General features: G+C 40.1%; 1 protein-coding gene across 4 annotated transcripts in view; it reads left to right on the top strand.

Moving 5' to 3' along the window:
* The window catches only part of GART (phosphoribosylglycinamide formyltransferase, phosphoribosylglycinamide synthetase, phosphoribosylaminoimidazole synthetase), a 41765-nt gene that overhangs the window by 11050 nt on the left and 9516 nt on the right, over positions 1–21199 (top strand). For all 4 annotated transcript variants that reach the window (XM_032276611.1, XM_032276610.1, XM_032276612.1 and 1 more), the window contains exons 5-16: positions 1738–1849; positions 2932–3000; positions 4290–4415; positions 5840–5927; positions 6148–6233; positions 6417–6585; positions 10079–10310; positions 12909–13003; positions 14877–14986; positions 15333–15531; positions 16344–16595; positions 16818–16970. In XM_032276611.1, the coding sequence (XP_032132502.1) occupies positions 1738–1849; positions 2932–3000; positions 4290–4415; positions 5840–5927; positions 6148–6233; positions 6417–6585; positions 10079–10310; positions 12909–13003; positions 14877–14986; positions 15333–15531; positions 16344–16595; positions 16818–16970 (1691 nt within the window). The remainder of the gene's footprint in view (positions 1–1737; positions 1850–2931; positions 3001–4289; positions 4416–5839; positions 5928–6147; positions 6234–6416; positions 6586–10078; positions 10311–12908; positions 13004–14876; positions 14987–15332; positions 15532–16343; positions 16596–16817; positions 16971–21199) is intronic.

Here is a 21199-nt window from a genome sequence, read left to right on the forward strand (position 1 = left end):
TCCTGCCACTGCACTGCAGCCTAAGTGAAGAGTGAGACCCTGTCTCAAAAAAATTAAATAAATGTATATATAGGAGACTTCCATGTTAAAAATGCAATGCTAGGTCCTTAGGCCGTTGCAAGATTATAGTAAGATAATTAGAGAAAAAACGTTCTCCGCCAGGTGCGATGGCTCACACCTGTAATCCCAACACTTTGGGAGGCTGAGGTGGGTGGATCACAAGGTCAAGAGATCCTGGCCAATATGGTGAAACCTCGTCTCTACTAAAACACAAAAATTATCTGGGCATGGTGGTGCGCGCCTATAGTCCCAGCTACTCAGGAGGCTGAGGCAGGAGAATGACTTGAACCCAGGAGGTGGAGATTGCAGTGAGCTGAGATCGTCCCACTGCACTCCAGCCTGGAGACAGAGCAAGACTCCATCTCAAAAAAAAAAAAAAAAAAAAATTTCTCAATAAATATGTGGGTTGTCTTTTTCCAGATCTAAAATAAAATGGGATTCTTTGCATATAGAGTTTATATGATCTTGTGGCCTTGCGGGAAGATGACATTTTTAATAAAATCTGTGTGGTTCCTCGGGGAAGAATACACTTGGTTCTGCAGTTTGCGCTCTTTTCACAGCCATTCTTTTGGTTTTTGGGGTTCCCCCCACCGAGACAGGGTCTGTCTCTGTCATCCAGGTGAAGTGCAGTGGTGGGATCTTGGCTCACTGCAACCTCTGCCTCCTGGACTCAAGCTATCCTCCCACCTCAGTCTCCCAAGTAGCCAGGACAACAGGCACACACCACCATGCCTAGCTAGTTTTTGTATTTTTTGTAGAGACAGGGTTTTACCATGTTGCCCAGGCTGGTCTCAAACTCTTCAGCTCAAGAGATCCACCTACCTCTGCCTCCCAAAGTGCTGGGATTACAGGCATGAGCCATAGCACTAAGTCTCACAGCCAGATTGACAAACACGTTGGCATCTTACGAAATAAAGAATATTGATTTTTTTATGATCAATAATTTGCCACAGTGAGCATCATCACTTGGTCATCTGCCACCATTATTGCAATTTTAAATTTCAAGATTAAGTATCCTTTGTTCTTTATTATATGGAAAGCATTGAGCAATTAATGAGTGTTAGTAGACTCATGCCTTTGCCCTTTTTTTGTTGACACTTCTGGTACCTGATATGTTTTCCTTTCAGTTGGGTCAGTTTCATTTTTTATTCATTCTCCATCCTACAGGGTTTCTTAAACACTGAATATTATTATTTCCTAGTAGCCAGATGCCTTGGGTAAGTAACAGTTTTGTTACTTACTTTGGGTAAGTCTCCTTCCAGATCCCCAGGCCCACTTGATAATTTCTAATGTGTACTTACAGAAATGATCTATGCTGTTGTTATACACCCGCGTTTTCTACTTGAATGAGGGTACTGTTTGCTACTTTGTATCTTAGAGATTTTACCATATTTACTTTATACATCTGTTTATTCTTCCAAAGATATTGCCTATGTAATCTCATGATAAATGAAAAAAGCAAAATTATAGGTACTATATGATTGCAACTATAAAAGAATATATAGGGGGAAAAAATCCTGGTGGGAAGTATGTCAAAATAGTGTTGAAATGATAAGTTATTTTTTTCATTCTGCTCTTCAGTTTTTACTATAGCATGTCATTACAAAATCCCACAGCATTTTAAAATTTTAAGTTGTGTTGGTTTATTGGATATTGAAGATTGCTCTGTCTTCATAGTGCAGATTTCCCTGCTTTGGTTGTGAAGGCCAGTGGCCTTGCGGCTGGAAAAGGGGTGATTGTTGCAAAGACCAAAGAAGAGGCCTGCAAAGCTGTACAGGAGATCATGCAGGTAGGCCGAGTCTTCTGAAAAAATTTACTTTTCTATTCATACTGAATAAATACCCTTTTTTAAGTTTAAAAAATGTTCCTCACTGCTGGGTGCCGTGGCTCATGCCTGTAATCCCAGCATTTTGGGAGGCCAAGGCGGGCAGATCACTGGAGATCGGGAGTTAGAGACCAGCATGACCAACATGGTAAAACCCCGTCTCTACTAAAAATACAAAATTAGCTGGGTGTGCTGGTGCATGCCTGTAATCCCAGCTACTCAGGAGGCTGAGGCAGGAGAATCACTTGAACCCAGGAGGCAGAGGTTGCAGTGAGCCGAGATCACACCACAGCATTCCGGCCTGGGCAACAAGAGCAAAACTCCGTCTAAAAAAAAAAAAAAAAATTGTTCCTCACAATAAAGAAAACCTATTTTGCAGACACATGGGTAAGTTATTTTTTATAATTCCATATATTGTAATCCATTTCTATAAAATAGTTATTAGGGATTTACACTGATAACTAAACCATGATGGTATTCTTTTGAAGTAAATTGTAATATCCTTTGTTGTCTGCCACTGAAAGATAGAAAAACCTCAGGCTATAGAATATATAAATAAATAATCAAGCCATCCATGAGGGCAAAAGTATTTGTCCCTCGTGTCCCAGGTCTAGGAGAAGTAAATTAATGAATGAATTTGCTTTGTCTTTCATGATCAATCCTTGTTGTGGGTTTTCTGTCCTTGTAGAAATCTACTTTCACAGGCATGCTTTAATATAGTTATTAAAACATGTAATTATAATCGGAAGTAAGGATTAAGTGGTGATAATGAAAAAATCTGCTTTTCCCATACCTTATTTGAAACTGGATCACCAAATCCTCAGGAGAATATTAGAGATGTGTTCATTCCATCTGTACCAGTGTTAGCTATACTGTTGCCACATTAAAAATAGGAAACATTTATATGTTCCTTTTGAGTCTTTCTGAAAGAAAAGAGAAATTGCAATACTCACTGGTTCATAATACAAATGCTGGATAATGTTATAAGTCAGCTAAGTAAATATCAAAAGCTTACAAAACCCTTTTTTTTTTTAACTTACAATTAGGAGAAGGCCTTTGGGGTAGCTGGAGAAACAATTGTCATTGAAGAACTTCTTGACGGAGAAGAGGTGTCTGTATGTATATTCATCTTTTTGGCGTTTATAGCATTATAAGAAGCTGTCATCTAACTGGGCTCGGTGTCTCACGCCTGTAATCCCAACACTTTGGGAGGCCAGAGTGGGTGGATCACAAGGTCAGGAGTTCAAGACCAGCCTGACCAAGATGGTGAAACCCTGTCTCTACTAAAAATACAAAAATTACCCAGGCATGGTGGCTCATGCCTGTAATCCCAGCTACTCGGGAGGCTGAGGCAGGAGAATAGCTTGAACCCGGGAGGCGGAGGTTGCAGTGAGCTGAGATCATGCCACTGCACTCCAGCCTGGGCGACAGAGTGAGACTCCCTCTCAAAAATAAAAGGTGTCATCTTACTTGCCTTCAGCCAGTGATTTAAAAAAAAAAGAAAAGAAAAAGCTGTGATCTCATCTACGTACCCCAGAAAAGACTTGATATACTCTGGTTGCTTCATCTAAAAACATAAACCCAGCAGTTACAAAGGAATCTGTATACTTTTATTATTAGGGTACAAATGAAAAAAAAAATGATCCTCTGTTAGTCATCCCTAGTGTATTAGTGGGGGCACTTGAACTTACATCACACACTATTGAGGTTCTGGATTAATTCAAACATTCATGCTTTTTCTTTCACATAAAGTTTATTGCATAATAAATAGTGAAGTAAAGTCACCTTAAATCAAGTTCGGCTTTTTTTGTTTTTGTTTGTTTTGAGACAGAGTGGATGTGTCACCCAGGCTGGAATACAGTGGTGCTATCTCGGCTCACTGCAGCCTCCAACTCCTGGCTTCAAGCAATTCTCCTGCCTCAGCCTCCCAGGTAGCTGGGATTACAGGCACCTCCCACCATGCCCAGCTAATTTTTGTATTTTTGGTAGAGACAGGGTTTCACTATGTTGGGCGGGCTGGTCTTGAACTCCTGACCTTGTGATCTGCCTGCCTCGACCTTCCAAAGTGCTGGGATTACAGGCATGAGCCACCGCACCCAGCCTAAATCAAGCTTTAATGCCTGGAAGCTTAAAGTGGAGGAAAGGTTAAAGTCTTACCTTGAGAATTGCTTGGTTTTTCCCTAACTTATCTCAAAAATCACAAATCCTTCAGAAGTTGAGTATGTTATGATTCTTGATGTATGTAGCTTAAGATTATTGATGTTTCAGTTCATTTTTCTCTTAAAAAAAAAAAAAAGCAAGCTTTTCCTCAAAGAAGAGTTAGGGGACATAGAGTTTGCCTTAATAAATTATTTTTTTACTTTTTGGCATTTAACATAAGTGGACTATTTTGTTTTCTTTATAGTGTCTATGTTTCACTGATGGTAAGACTGTGGCCCCCATGCCCCCAGCACAGGACCATAAGCGATTACTGGAGGGAGATGGCGGCCCTAACACAGGGGGAATGGGAGCATATTGTCCGGCACCTCAGGTACTTCCCAAAGACTCTGCTCAAGTCTTGTAGTAGTAGTTTGGTTTTCTCAGAGAGCTCTTAGGTGATACTTTTCTATTTTGTTTTGTTTTCTGTTTGTTGCTATAAATTATGTTCCTATCAGCAATTAAAAGTATATTTTCTGGTCTTTAAAGCTAACTTTTCCTAAAAGCCTTTGAAGAACTAAAATAAGCCAATCTAAGGTATAGTATGGATTGAATAGATCCTCCTATTCCCTCTTCTCTATACCCAATTTTTAACACATATGAGCCTATTGTAGTCTTAGATTGATCTTTGGATAACTCCATGGTTCACCACAAAAGTGTTGTGTGTCTGTATATCTCTGTGTGTGTGATATGAATTGAGAATCAAGTCAGATCAGAATTTGTTCTGATCTTTCTACTTTGTAATAGCACATTTCCAAACAATCCCTACACAATTTTTATAAGGAATCTGCATCGTTGGCATATCTTGTAAGTAGGTTAGCAGTCCAAAAACTCACCTATTCTTTTTATTGATGATAGTCATAATTGTTTGTGCTAATAGAGTCCCCCTTTACATATTTTTAATCTTTTATTTGTTTTAAAAGATTAAAAATAAATGAAACTTCATTTTTTCAAAGACTTTATAAGTATAGGCCAGGCACAGAGGTTCACACCTGTAATCCCAACACTTGTATTAAAACTACCATTTGAGCCGGGCGTGGTGGCTCACACCTGTAATCCAAGCACTTTTGAGGATTGGCAGGCAGATCACCTGAGATTGGGAGTTCAAGACCAGCCTGACCAACATGGTGAAACCCTGTCTTAATTTAAAAAAAAAAAAAAAAAAAAAAAAGGAGGACCAGGTGCAGTGGCTCATGCCTGTAATCCCAGCATTTCGGGAGGCCGAGACAGGTGGATCATGAGATCAGGAGTTCAAGACCAGCCTGGCCAAGATAGTGAAATCCTGTCTCTAAAAAAAAAAGAAAAACTACCATTTGATAACAGTGGATTCTAAGACCTATCCCTGGATCTGATTTTTACAATTAAATTCGTAAGCCCAGATTCTTACATATATAGGCTTATCAAATATGCAGCATATACTGTAAATAGAAGAATGCAAAGAAGCCTTAGAGTACAAGAGAACTTCTTTCATTTTTATTATTGTGTTTCGGGAAATTATTTTTGGCTAGTTCTTTTAAGGGTGTGCTTATTTCCCTTCCTGTGCATATTTTTGAAAAATCATAATGCTAAAATACCTACTTGATAGAGTTATTGTGAGGATTCAGAAACTTTAAATCCTTTTAATTCAAAGTGCTCAGCCTGTTTCAGATAGTAAAAAAACATAAGTTATCCTCATCATCTCCTTCCATTGTCCCCTGTAATACTACTTTGACATTCTAAATTACTGGTTACATTCAAGTGTTTTTGCACATTCTCCAGGTTTCTAATGATCTACTACTAAAAATTAAAAATACCATTCTTCAGAGGACAGTGGATGGCATGCAGCAAGAGGGTATTCCATATACAGGTAGGCACACCCACATTACTACTGACACTACTTGTAGAGTCACTTTCCACTTTCGATAAAACTTGTTTTCCATCCTCTTTTTTTCACCACTTTTTTAACATTTATGATTTTTCCAAATCTTTGATTATTAGAAGTTTATGTGATTGTATATTAGTAATACAGTGTCTTCATTATAGATTTCCTTTCTCTCTCTTTTTTTTGCTTTTCTTTTTAAATGAAGGTATTCTCTATGCTGGAATAATGCTGACCAAGGATGGCCCAAAAGTTCTAGAGTTTAATTGCCGTTTTGGTGATCCAGAGTGCCAAGTGGGTAAAAATATAAAAGTATTACTTTGTAGAAGATATATGTTATTTTAATCTTGGAATTTATCAGCCTGGAAATAATTACCTTTGGAAAATTCATGCAAGTTCTGCTAGTACCCCAGTGAATAAAATGTTTAAGGAAAACTAAAATTTATCTCACCTGCCATGTGGATTATGTTTTTCCAGGTAATCCTCCCACTTCTTAAAAGTGATCTTTATGAAGTGATTCAGTCCACCTTAGATGGCCTGCTCTGCACATCTCTGCCTGTTTGGCTAGAAAACCACACTGCCCTAACTGTCGTCATGGCAAGTAAAGGTTATCCTGGAGACTACTCCACGGGTGTAGAGATAACAGGTGAATGTCAGGGATCAAGAGGTTGGAGTAGGCCGGGCGCGGTGGCTCACGCCTGTAATCCCAGCACTTTGGGAGGCCGAGGCGGGTGGATCACGAGGTCAAGAGATCGAGACCATCCTGGTCAACATGGTGAAACCTCGTCTCTACTAAAAATACAAACAATTAGCTGGGCATGGTGGCGTGTGCCTGTAGTCCCGGCTACTCGGGAGGCTGAGGCAGGAGAATTGCCTGAACCCAGGAGGCGGAGGTTGCGGTGAGCCAAGATCGCGCCATTGCAATCCAGCCTGGGTAGCAAAAGGCAACCTCCGCCTCAAAAAAAAAAAAAAAAAAGAGGTTGGAGTACAAGGTGACTAGCGGCAGTACCACAACAGACCTCCCTCCCACACTAAAGCTTGCTCTTGATAAGAATGTGAAGCCATCAGAAACCTTTCAGAGGGTCTTAACATAACCGGGTTGCTCATTGGATATGCATGTTCAAATATCCACAAATACTGTATTCAAAGAACTGTTGGTTTCCCTTCCTGTGCAAGGAAGACATAAGTGGCGGAACCGCATCTCCAGAGTGTCACCCAGTGCAGCCTTCCTCTTCCATCCGCCTAGAGCCTGGGTAGTAATGAGATTCTGTGAGAATCAGAGGAACATTAGTATAAAGTATATCAATAAGATACATCATAGAGGTGAGGTCTGAATTATTGCAAATGCACATGGTCCTGTGTGGTTTGACTCCCAGTTTACAGTGCACCCCCATAGTCACTTGGATGGTAAAATTCGAACAGTTTCAAAAGTGTATCCTTCTATATTTTTTTCTCTGTCTTCACAGTAGGTGAAACATCTAGTTAAATGATCTTAAATCTAAGTTCCATTGCCATAAGTGCAAAGGCAGACCTCTGTGACCCTGAGCAGGCTGTAGTTTGGCCACTCCCAGTGCTCCAATAGTGTATTTGGGTTTTTTGTTTGTTTATTTTTTAAGATAGAGTCTGGTTCTGTCACCCAGGCTGGAATGGAGTGGTGCGATCTCAGATCACTGTAACCTATGCCTCCTGGGTTCAAGCAATTCTTCTGGCTCAGCCTCTGAGTAACTGGGATTATAGGTGTGTACCACCAGGCCCAGCTAATTTTTGTATTTTTAATAGACACAGGGTTTCATCCTCTTGGCCAGGCTGGTCTTAAACTCCTGGTCTCAAGTGATCCACCCTCCTCAACCTCCCAAAGTACTGGGATCACAGGCATGAGCCGCCGCACCCGGCCTCCAGTAGTGTATTTCATTCAGAAACCCCATAAACTGTCTTACCCAGACACGGAGTCCATTGCCTTGTGAATCCCGTGCATGGCAGATAGGCAGCTAGGAATTGGTTGCTTTTGAATATGGACAAAGAAGGAAATGGGCCAGCACCAAGATCCCTTGCATTGGTGAAATTTCCCTAAGATTGAAGTAACAAGTGTAATAGTTCTACCAGAGCAATATTGGGTTTTACCATTACTGGCAGGCAAAGTAGCCATTCAGAATCACTAGATGGCTTTGTGTTGTAAAAACACTCAGGGAAGATGTGTATTAACAAACTACCAAATAAGACTGAGAAGAGAAATAGAGATGGAAAAAAAAGACCACCAGGAGAAATAAAATAGTTTTCTAAAAATTAAGAAAAAGTGTTATCTTTATATAAACTGTCCCCTTTGGTCACTTTAAAATTTAGGAAATATAATCTAATAATGTTTTAAGTATAAAGCTGTATCTGAGGCTGGGTGTGGTGGCTCACGCCTGTAATCCCAGCACTTTGGGAGGCCAAGGTGGGCAGATCACCTGAGGTCAGAAGTTTGAGACCAGCCTAGCCAACATGGTGAAACCTCATCTCTAAAAATATATATATATTTATATATATTATATATATGTGTGTATATATGTTTATAAATATACATATTTATAAATATATAATATACATAATACATACAATATATACATATACATTATATACTTATATATGTATTTATACATATATATGTGTGTGTATATATATATATGGCTGTATCTCAGACTACAAGGAAGCAGCAGGAATTTGGGGCTGACCCCAAAACTTAAGCCAAATTTGTCTTAAAATCATACAAGTGTTATGTTAGTGAAAAGATTACTTATGTTTTGCATTGTACTGACCATATTGGTTATATTGAAAAGAAAGAAACTTAAGTCTCATGGTTTATGGTAAAAAAAAAATTTTTAAATAAAAGAAGCAGCTTTAATTGAATAACTGTGATAAAACGAAGTTCCTTTACAGGCCCTCATGGTGGCTCACGCCTGTAATCCTAGCACTTTGGGAGGCCGAGGCGGGCAGATCACTTGAGGTCAGGAGTTCAAGACCAGCCTGGCCAACATAGTGAAACCCCGTCTCTACTAAAAATACCAAAAAATTTAGCTGAGCATGGTGGTGCATCTATAATACTAGCTCCTCAGGAGGCTGAGCTGGGAGGATTGCTTAAACCCAGGAGGCAGAGGTTGCAGAGAGCCGAGGTCACACCATTGCACACTCCAGTCTGGGTGACAGGGCGAGACTCCATCTCAAAAAAAAAAAGGAAGTTACCTTACTCTTAAGGAAAAGATTAATGTGATCAAATACAGGATTTTTCTTTCCTCATTAAACAATTGCTTTTATAATGAGATTTACAATAACACAAGAATTTAGACTGTCATCCTAAAATAGCAGACAGCTCTTAGGAGACAGGTTTATTTACTATTATATTGCATTAAGACCTGTTTGGGCCAGGCATGGTGGCTCACACCTTAATCCCAACACTTTGGAAGGCTGAGGGTGGCGGATCATGAGGTCAAGAGATTGAGACCATCCTGGCCAACATGGTGAAACCCCATCTCTGCTGCAAAAATTAGCTGGATGTGGTGGCGTGTGCCTGTAGTCTCAACTACTCTGGAGGCTGAGGCAGGAGAATCGCTTAAACCCAGGAGGCAGAGGTTGCAGTGAGCTGAAATCGAGCTACTGCACTCCAGCCTGGCGACAGAGCAAGACTCCGTCTCAAAAAAAAAAAAAAAAAAATAGACCTGTCTGATAGGGAAGGTTCTTTTAAAGGAGATAAAGATCTTTTATTTTTAATTTTTATGTATTTATTTTGAGACAGGGTCTCACTCTGCTGCTGGGGCTAGAGCAGCAGTGCGATCAAACCTCACTGAAGCCTTGAACTCCCAAATTCAAGTGATCCTCCAACCTCAGCCGGTGTGTGCCACCGCATTTGGCTGTTTTTATTATTATTGATTGATTGATTTATATAGAGGCAAGGTCTTGCTCTGTTGCCCAGGCTGGCCTTGAACTCATGGACTCAAGCAATCGTCCTCGCCCCAGCCTCCCAAAATGTGGGGATTATGGGCATGAGCCACCACACCTAGCCAAGTTTAAAAAAAAAAAAACAAACTTGTAGAAATTGTAAATCATTTCACAATGTGAAATACTGTTGTTATTTCAAATCATATGTCAAATATGCTCTCTTCCAGGATTTCCTGAGGCTCAAGCTCAAGGACTAGAGGTGTTCCACGCAGGCACTGCCCTCAAAAATGGCAAAGTAGTAACTCAGGGAGGTAGAGTTCTTGCAGTCACAGCCATCCGGGAAAATCTCGTATCAGCCCTCGAGGAAGCCAAGAAAGGACTAGCTGCTATAAAGTTTGAGGGAGCAATTTACAGGAAAGACATCGGCTTTCGTGCCATAGCTTTCCTCCAGCAGCCCAGGTAAAACTCTTAGCAAGTTAGTTTAGTGCCATTTCAGAAACTGGCCTAAATGGCTATATAGAACATTTCATTAACCCTATCATAAGCCATTCAGTATTCTTTTCTGCCTATGGGACTGATACAATGTTGGTTTGTATTTTGTTTGAATCAAAACTGGTTATAGCAATATTCAAATAAAATGGAAAAAAACTTCATAATAGCTTAAGTTTGAAAAGTTTAGCAAAATCACAATAGTATTGATTTTCATTGATTTTGTATTTTTTTATTTTGTTTTTTTAATTTTTTGAGACAGGGTCTCACTCTGTCACCCAAGCTGGAGTGCAGTTCTTGTGCCTCAGCCTTCCAAGTAGCTGGGACTGCAGGCCCAGGCCACCACACCTGGCTAATTTCTTTGTGTTTTTTGTAGAGATGGGACTTCACCATGGTACCCAGGCTAGTCTCAAACTACTGGGCTCAAGTGATCCTTCTCCTGTGGCCTCCCAAATTATAGGCATGAGCCACTGCACTTGGCCTGATACTGATTTTTATTCACATAGTTAGTGTTGTATTTGAAACATAGTTACTGGTTTTATCAAAGAACCTAAGATGAAAATAGCGATCATCTAACTTTGTAATTTGATTTGGTTATACTGTAAAATTTGAAAGTCTCATTTTATCACTGTGTTTATATCTGTTACTAAAAGGTATTTTTGGACCTCTTACTGATTCATTGTTGGTATGTACAAACTATTCACTTGTAAAATCAATAAACTATTCGTTGGAGATGTGTGTGTTTTGATCTCTCTCTTTTTTTTTTTTTTTTTTTTTTTTTTTTTTTTTGAGACAGAGTTTTTTTTTTGTTGCCCAGGCTAGAGTGCAGTGGAATGATCTTGGCTTACTGCAACCTCCGCCACCTGGGTTCAATCGATTCTCCTGCCTCAGCCTCCCGAGTAGATGAGATTACAGGTGCCCGCCACCACACCCAACTAATTTTTGTAGTAGAGATGGGGTTTCACCGTGTTGGCCAGGCTGGTCTCAAACTGCTGACCGCAGGTGATCCACTCACTTAGACTCCCAAAGCGTTGGGATTATAGGCGAGAGCCACCATGCCTAACCTGATTTCTTAAGAATATATCACATTTACAATTGTTCTTGAAGTTCATTTACAGAGAATGAATGTATTTTAAGACAAAATGAAAATTTTTTACCAACTTAATTCAAGCTATACTGTTACCAAGAGGCAAATTTTTAAAGTTTAAATACAGATTTTTGAAGCATCAAGAACATAAAAATGCCATGCTAAAAATTAATATTTTTCGTTTAAAAGTGACTAGATTCCATTGAAATGACCTATTTCAGGGGACTGCAATCTTAATTCTAGTCTGAATTATTTAAGTTACAAAGATGAAGAAATTGAGAGGCCACAGTGTTAGTTGCTTCCTGAGAAAAAGTGCTTTAAATCAGTCTTTGTTTCCTATCTGAGAGTGACCCTGGGCTGCTGGCTTTATTTGAGTTAACTGCCAATGCTCTCAACTCCAATTGTATTCTGGCAGCTTGTTTTTTTTGGTGGTGGTTGTTTGTTTTTTAATTTTTAATTTCATTTTTTATGCTTTCTTAAAAGGCACATATAAAAGCAAAGCAGCTTGTTTTTAATAAAACATAATTCTTCATGTATCACTGCATCCCAGCAGGCCAGGGTTCTCATTTTTGCAAGTCAAGACTATAGAATCTGCAGTATCATTCACAGATTTGATCTCTAAATGTACTGCTCCTACTTGTGGGTCCTATGCAGAAAGAAATGATGCACTAAATATCATTACCTGCTTTCACGTTTGTCATGGTGTTTCTCACTGTCCTCAGCTATTAGGACGGATATAGTTACGTATTCTTGCAATTAAGAACTCAAGTTTATTTAGGGATACTTGTGAACAGTTTTTTCAACCCTAGTTTTTGCTTTTTTGACTTGGTTTAGGCATTTCTCTCTTGTTTATACCAAAATTGGACTGAGAAAGGTGGCAAAATACCGGTATATCTACTTTTACGTAGATGGTTGCCAGGGTCTTGGGGGAGTGGGGAGTTATTTAATGGGGACAGTTTCAGTTTTACAAGATAAAGGTTATGGGGATGGATGATGGTGCTGGGTGCACAGCATGAGTGTGTTCAATACCATTAAACTGTTCACTTAAAAATAGGTAACTTGCTGAATTTTATGTTGTGTATATTTTACCGTAATGCAAAAAAAAAAAAAAGTTTTAAAAAATCAGTATATTTAGCAGCATGGGAGAAGTACTTCTGGGAGAAGTAGATGATTGAGTTAGAACAGTGGTTCTCAGAGATGATGTGATCAAATCAACGGGGGAAATTGTTCAAACTCATTTCAATTCCCAGGGACTGCCCTGGACCAGTTAAATCTGAATCTGTATAGATGGGGCCCAGGTACTGACTTTAAAAATCTTAAGCACTTTCATTTACTATGACTCATCAGGGAAAAAAAAATTAAGCACTTTAGGGGATGTGAAAATCACTTGGGATATCTTTGCTTTAAATAATGTCTTAAGATTAAAATAATTTTCCCTGGTGTTTAGGTGATGACTTCATTTTTTGCTTTTAATTCTTTAGGGGCTTGACTTACAGGGAATCTGGAGTAGACATTGTAGCTGGAAATATGCTGGTCAAGAAAATTCAGCCTTTAGCAAAAGCTACTTCCAGATCAGGTAAGTGATCCTACATTTTGCTAATTCATTAACTTTGACATACATTGTGAATGGATTTGGGTTTTGTATTTAACTGAGGAAATTTTTCCAAAGTAATGCTTGGTTACTGTAAGTTTTGCCCTGCTTAAGCCAAACCCAGTCTTCTGCTTTCTTGTCTTTAATATTAAGGAAAGCATTTCTCATCTATGATATTAATCTTGGCTCACTGCAACCTCTGCCTCCCGGTTCAAGCCATTCTCCTGACTCAGCCTCCCAAGGAGCTGGGATCACAGGTGCTTGCCACCACACCCGGCTAATTTTTGCAGTTTTAGTAGAGATGGGGTTTCACCATATTGGCCAGGCTAGTCTCGAACTCCTGACCTCAGGTGATCCACCCACCTCACGCTCCCAAAGTGCTAGGATTACTGATGTGAGCCACCACACTTGGCCTTTTTTTTTTTTTTTTGAGATGGAGTCTTGCTCTGTCACCCAGACTGGAGTGCAATGGCACCATCTGGACTCACTGCAACTGGTTTCAAGTGATTCTCCCACCTCAGCCTCCCGAATAGCTGGGATTACAGGCACCTGCCATCATGCCTGGCTAATTTTTGTGTTTTTGTGGAGACATAGTTTCACCACATTGGCTAAGCTGGTCTTTTTTTTTTTTTTTTTTGAGACGGAGTTTCGCTCTTGTTACCCAGGCTGGAGTGCAATGGCGCGATCTCGGCTCACCGCAACCTCCGCCTCCTGGGTTCAGGCAATTCTCCTGCCCCAGCCTCCTGAGTCGCTGGGATTACAGGCACGCGCCACCATGCCCAGCTAATTTTTTTATTTTTTTATTTTTTTGAGACGGAGTTTCGCTCTTGTTACCCAGGCTGGAGTGCAATGGCGCGATCTCGGCTCACCGCAACCTCTGCCTCCTGGGTTCAGGCAATTCTCCTGCCTCAGCCTCCTGAGTAGCTGGGATTACAGGCACGCGCCACCATGCCCAGCTTATTTTTTGTAGTTTTAGTAGAGACGGGGTTTCACCATGTTGACCAGGATGGTCTCGATCTCTTGACCTCGTGATCCACCCGCCTCGGCCTCCCACAGTGCTGGGATTACAGGCTTGAGCCACCGCGCCCGGCCTAAGCTGGTCTTAAACTCCTAACCTCAGGTGATCTGCTCATCTCAGCCTCCCAAATGCTGGGATAACAGGTGTGAGCCACTGCTTCCAGCTGGTCTTTACTATTTAATTACTGTCTTAATCATTTCTTGAGCATTCTCTCATAGGAAGGGCATCTCTTGTTTCAACCATTCTTATGAAGAAGTGGTGTGTATATATATGTATATATATATATACGCATGTTTAACCTATTAACATGTTACATGTTAATCTATTAAATAATTACATTCTCCCCAGTTGATTTGATAATATCATCTCTGAGAACAACTGTTTTTTGGGGTTTTTTTTTTAAATGAAGTCTCACTCCTGTCGCACAGGCTGGAGTGCAGTGGCACGATCTCGGCTCACTGCAACCTCTGTCTCCCGGATTCAAGTGATTCTCCTTCCCCAGCCTCCCAAGTAGCTGGGATTACAGACATGTGCCGCCACGCCCAGCTAATTTTTGTATTTTTAGTAGAGATGGGGTTTTGCCATGTTGGCCAGGCTGGTCTTAAACTCCTGATCTTAGGTGATTCACCCACTTTGGCCTCCCAAAGTGTTAGGATTACAGGCGTGAGCCACCACACCTGGCCTCTGAGAACAGCTATTCTAACCCAGTCATCTATTTCTTCCAGAAATACTTCTCACAGGCTGCTAACTCTACTGATTTTTTTTTAACTAGTAGACATTTAAACAATTACATGTTTAATCTATTAAAATGTAGCAAGTAATTAATTTCCTTTGCAACAGGCTGTAACGTTGATCTTGGAGGTTTTGCTGGTCTTTTTGATTTAAAAGCAGCTGGTTTCAAGGATCCCCTTCTGGCCTCTGGAACAGATGGTGTTGGAACTAAACTAAAGGTAATCAGACAGCTTTGTGAACAAAGGGTTTTTATAAAAGATAAGAGGAAATTTACTGTATATCAAATATACATTTTTCTTCTCTTGACATGTATGAACTAAAAAAAACTGTACCAAATCATGTAAAATGGATAAAATATCTGTACATTTCTAATAACAAATTATCATTTAGGTTATATTTGATGGAACGGTATTTTAGAGGATAAAAGGGGATACTTTTAGACCAAGTAGCTTGTCAGAATTTAGTGTTCTTTTGTTTTTAGGTGTTAAGAGTGGCTAGCCAAATGGATAAAATACAATTTGGAACTTATTGCCTAATGTGGGTGTTTATATTGTTCTTATATAGATTGCCCAGCTGTGCAATAAACATGATACCATTGGTCAAGATTTGGTAGCAATGTGTGTGAATGATATTCTGGCACAAGGAGCAGAGCCGCTCTTCTTCCTTGATTACTTTTCCTGTGGAAAACTTGACCTCAATGTAACTGAAGCTGTTATTGCTGGAATTGCTAAAGCCTGTGGAAAAGCTGGATGTGCTCTCCTTGGTATGATCAACCATTTTAATCAATAACATGTCATTCTTCTCATTGTCCACCTGCCTCGGCCTTCCAAAGTGTTGGGATTACTGGTGTGAGCCACCATGCCCAGCCCATGATATTTTATTTGTGGCTAATTAAGCTAAAGAAGTCTAGGAATAAAGTTTGAAACAAACAAAAATTGCCTTTCAACCACCAAAGTTTCTAATTTGGAGTCTGTCTATACCTTTTATCTTGACATGATATAAGTAAAATGTTACACTTTTTTTTTTCCTAGGCAAATGCAGTAGTGAGAAGGGGAGAAAGAGTAGAACGAGGAGTTCAATCTATAACCGACTATGAACAATCAATTGAGATAACTCACTACCTTCGGACCAGCCAAAATGTTATACTTTTTAACCTAGGGTATTTGGGGTTGGGCAGTCCTGGTTAAGTCACTTATTTAAGGCTATACCATCACCTGAAAAATGGACTGATTATGAAGATCAAATATATATGAAAACAGTTTTGAAACTAAGCAAGCTATAGAAATGATGTTATATTCAACTCAGTATTCATTCTGTGAAAGGAGTGGTGTTTGGAGGCTGCATACATACTGGCAGAGGTGTTATCTTAACTTACTCTTTGTGGAGATGAGAGCTATTTCCCCTGAAATCATGCTTGGTGGAAAGTTCTGTTAGACAGTCAATAGTATATTTTATTAGATGTTTGCAGGATGTAGTCATGTGTTAACTGTTCATGTTAAGAGTAGCCTGTGCCACTGTTTCGTAGACAGATTTATAAATACTCTGTGTTTTTTTGCTCTTGTCTTAACCCACCAGGAGGTGAAACAGCAGAAATGCCTGACATGTATCCCCCTGGAGAGTATGACCTAGCTGGATTTGCCGTTGGTGCCATGGAGCGAGATCAGAAACTCCCTCACCTGGAAATAATCACTGAGGGTGATGTCATTGTTGGAATAGCTTCATCTGGTCTTCACAGCAATGGATTTAGCCTTGTGAGGAAAATCGTGGCAAAATCTTCCCTTCAGTATTCCTCTCCAGCACCTGATGGTTTTGGTGACCAGACTTTAGGTAACCTCCCTTATGTTTATACTGTCCTGCTTGGAAATGTCTGGGCAACCATTTAGTGGTTTTAGTCTCTCATTACTTAGAGCTAAAAGGGAATGAATTACCTTGGTTTGCTTATTGGTCATTTTTGTAGAACTGGTGTCATTCTCCATTTCACAGTTGCTTTTTATGTTTTGGTTTTCTATTCGTAGGCTAAGTTTTTTGTCTTCTCTCTCCAATATACAGGGGAGTTACTTCTCACGCCAACCAGAATCTACAGCCATTCACTGTTACCTGTCTTACGTTCAGGACATGTCAAAGCCTTTGCCCATATTACTGGTGGAGGATTACTAGAGAACATCCCCAGAGTCCTCCCTGAGAAATTTGGGGTAGATTTAGGTAAGGTCACTAAGACAAACTTCTGTTCAGAAAATTGCTAAGAAAAAAGGCATTGTGAGAGAAAACCCTATGGGTAGTTAGTGCACACATGATTACACATGGAAAATTCTCAATCATTAGGGGTTTGAGGAGGGAAAAACTGGTTGACCCTTTTCTATCTCCTTTTCCTTCATTATCTATATTTATAGGACATAAAGTATTGTCATGTAATTGGCTAATATAAAGTTGAAGTACTCTTAAGCAGATCCTCCAAGGGGGTTGGTAACTTCAAGCTCTATCCAGATGGAGCCCTACATGCCAGGAATGGAAATGGTAGCTATTAAATAATCCACATGCAAGATGAAAAGACCTACACCAAGGCATAGAGAAGGGAGGCACATTACAGAATCATTTTACGCTTAGAAATAAAAAAAAGTCTCAGGTTTCTAGTTAAGCAGGTGAGTAGGTGATAACATCAGTAACATAGAAAGATTGTAAGTTTGCAGTAGGAAGTTTTTGAAATCTTCTGTGTGTTTATTCCAAAGTGACTGTGAGTAGAAGTTGGAAGTCAGGCTGAAGATAAGTTGGTTGGTTGTATACATGTAGTAATAGTTATAGCCAAGAGAATGAAGGAGACCAAAAGGTTGTTTCTCAGAGTGACTGAAAAGAACAGTTCAAAGGAGAGGTAAATCATGTAAAAGTATTATCATCAAACCCAAGATAGGGTTTTTTTTTTCCTTTTTTTTTGAGACAGAGTCTCACTCAATAGCCCAGGCTGGCGTATGGTGGTATGATCTCAGCTCACTGCAGCCTCCACCTGCCATGTTCAAGCAATTCTCCTGCCTCAGTCTCCTGAGTAGCTAGGGTTACAGGCACCAGCCATCATGCCCGACTAATTTTTGTATTTTTAGTAGAGACAGGGTTTCACTGTGTTGGCCAGGCTGGTCTCAAACTCCTGACCTCAAGTGATCTGCCCACCTTGGCCTCCCAAAGTGCTGGGATTACAGGCATGAGCCACCCAGCCCAGCCCCAAGGTAGGATTTTAACATGACACTGGTCCACAGTATCAAGTACAGCACAGAGATCTAGGATAAGCACCAGAAAGAGACCAGTGTATTTCAGAGTTAGGCCAAAAGGCAGCTTGCTGCACATGGATACCATCCACCAGATTGTTGTGGCAGAGTAGTGGAGATGGTGACTAAAGATTCCTGTTTGAAGAACATACTGGTAAAAGAAAAAGTGGAATAATTTTATGCATATGGCAAAAGTGAGGTACAGTCTTTCCTCCCTGTTTTTATAGGATAAAGAGGCAAAGACAGCCAGATGAACTCTTTCAGCATTGGTTTGAAGGAGTAGAAACTGAGGGAGTTCACATAAAATAACCTCCCTGTGAAGTATTAGAGAGATGAGCAGGCCTGGGGGTGAGAGCATGAAGAGAGGAGTGGTTAAAGCAGTCAAGGTCGTAAATAGAAATGAGATAGCTAGCAAGACTGAAGGCACAAGTGAAGCTAAAGCTGCTTGTGTAGTTTTTCTCCCAGAGTAAAAGCATGTAGAGCCTTGAAGCAAGAACAGGAAAAAATAGATTGGTTGGGTTGATCCAGCTGGACTAAGCAGGTATTGGGGTCATTGACGGGGGATAAGCAGAGATAGAGGTGAGTAGATTTGGTGAGCTAACAGGAGAGTCAGAGCATGTGTGAAGCTCAGAGAGAACTGAAGAGTCAAGAGGTAGGTTGTGTGCAAGTGAGGAAATTGGCAAGGGAAGCAAAACAGACAGGCCAGGCTAAATGGGAGTCTTTTCCAGGTCCATGGACTGAGCATAGTAAGGAGCTGAAGGATTCATAGAAGGGTTAAACTAGTGGTTTAAGACATTCTTTAAGTAGACATGCTTTCTGGTGAGCATAAACAAGAACCTTAAGAAGTAGTTCCTTCATCATCCTTTTAAAATAATTAAAAACAGTGGCCCGCTCATGAATGGGGAAAGGAGGCAGGACTGATTTGTGTATTTCCCACTTTCTTTGGTATAAATACTCCCACCATAGCTGCTTTAAAAATGGCTATTTAATAGCCTCTACAAGCTGGCTCTAGCACACCACTAATTAAAAACAACATAGTAGTCACCTCATTAAGAAACTGAAAGTTGGCCAGGCATGGTGGCTCATGCCTATAATCCCAGCACTTTCGGAGGCCAAGGCGGGCAGATTATGAGGTCAGGAGATCAAGACCATCCTGACTAACACATTGAAACCCCGACACTACTAAAAATACAAAAAAATTAGCCAGGCATGGTAGTATGCACCTGTAGTCCCAGCTACTCTGGAGGTTGAGGCAGGAGAATCACTTGAACCCGGGAGGCAGAGATTGCAGTAAGCCGAGATTGCACCACTGCATTCCAACCTGGGCAATAGAGTGAGACTGTCTCAAAAAAAAAAAAAAAAGAAACTGAAAGTTGATATGGCTATATTCCTGAAAGCAGTTACATTTTGAGTTACACCGATATCTGTATTCCAATAAAAGCCATTGCACAATTCCTTGCATCAGCCTTTAAAGTTTCTTCCAGTAATCATACTTTGACAGCATATTTAAGTAAGAACTTTTGGGGCTTTTTTGTTTGTTTTTTATTGAGACAGAATCTCGCTCTGTCGCCCAGGCTGGAGTTCAGTGGCGCGATCACTGCTCACTGTAGCCCCAATCCTCCCACCTCAGCCTCCTGAGTAGCTGGGACCATAGGTACATGCCACCACACTTGGCTATTTTTTATATTTTTAATAGGACTTCACCACGTTGCCTAGGCTGATCTCAAATTCCTTGGCTCAAAGCAATCTGCCCATCTTGGCCTCCCAAAGTGCTAGGATTAGTGGCATGAGCTACCACACCCAGTTAGGACTTTCTAACATTAAAATTACAACTTATATTATTTACAAAGTACTTGTTCATTTGTAGAAACTAGACTCTTTGTCAGTGTTTTTTTCTATAAATACTTTGTAAAACTTCGCTAAAACAAGATCATAGTTTGGTAATCTGTTACTTGTGCTGCCATTTAATATATCATCATGACCTACTTGTCTTAATAGCATCATTTTTTATAACAAGTATTCCATTTTATAGATATACCACTGTTTAGTTTTAAGTTGCTATTGACTTTTAACTATTGAGAGCACAGTGAACAATGTAGTTACTAAATCTTTTGAGCTCAACTATTATGAATGGACATTTCCCGGCTAGTATAAATGGAATTGAATCTGAGAGTCATAGACATGTGAGTCATTTTTAAAATTGTATCAACTCCAGGCTGGGCACAGGTGGCTCATCCCTGTAATCATAGCACTTTGAGAGGCTGAGGTGGGTGGATCCCCTTGAGGTCTGGAGTTCGAGACCAGCCTGGCCAGCATGGCGAAACCCTGTCTCTACTAAATATACAAAAAGAGAAAAAAAGAAAATAGCCAGGTGTGGTGGCACATGCCTGTAATCCCAGCTACTCGGTAAGCTGAGAATCACTTGAAGCCAGGAGGCGGAGGTTGCAGTGAGCCCAGATCACACCATTGCACTCCAGCCTAAGTGACAGAGAGAAACTGTCTCAAAAAAAAAAAAAAGTATCAACTCCAAAGTATTAAAACACTGATGATTAGCTGAGCATGATGGCTTATGCCTATAATCCCAGCGCTTTGGGAGGCTAAGGCAGAAGAATTGCATGAGCCCAGGAGTTCAAGACTGGGCTGGACAACATGGTGAGACCCTGTCTCTACAGAAAAAAAAAATTTAAATAGCCAGGCATGGTGTTGTGTGCCTGTAGTCCCAGCTACTTAGGAGGGTGAAGTGAGAGGATTGCTTGAGCCTGGGAGGTCAAGGTTACAGTGAGCCGTGTTCATGCCACTGCACTCCAGCCTGGGCAACAGAGCCAGATCCTGTCTCAAAAAAAAAAAAAAAAAAAAAAATCCAATAAATATACCAAATAAATAGGCGTAACTGATCATAAACCTTATTATTTAATAAGAGGCTAAATTCACATTGGCTTCCCTTTCCTTAGAGCATCATAAATAATTTAATTCAGTTTTTAAAAAAAAAAAAAAAAATCAGATCCCATAATTGTAGATTACAAAGAACTATCCAAATTCTTTTATTATTCAAGAATGTCGTGTGTATATAGGCCTTTAACTAATAATTTTTATTAGAGATTTTTGTTGTATTATTTGTGACCAGAGAGAATTTTTTTTTTTTTTTTTTTTAGACGGAGTTTCACCCTTTTTACCCAG

Source organism: Sapajus apella, unplaced genomic scaffold (genome assembly GCF_009761245.1).
Source record: "Sapajus apella isolate SASKATOON/1434 unplaced genomic scaffold, GSC_monkey_1.0 scaffold8, whole genome shotgun sequence".
Classification (NCBI taxonomy): Eukaryota; Metazoa; Chordata; class Mammalia; order Primates; family Cebidae; genus Sapajus; species Sapajus apella.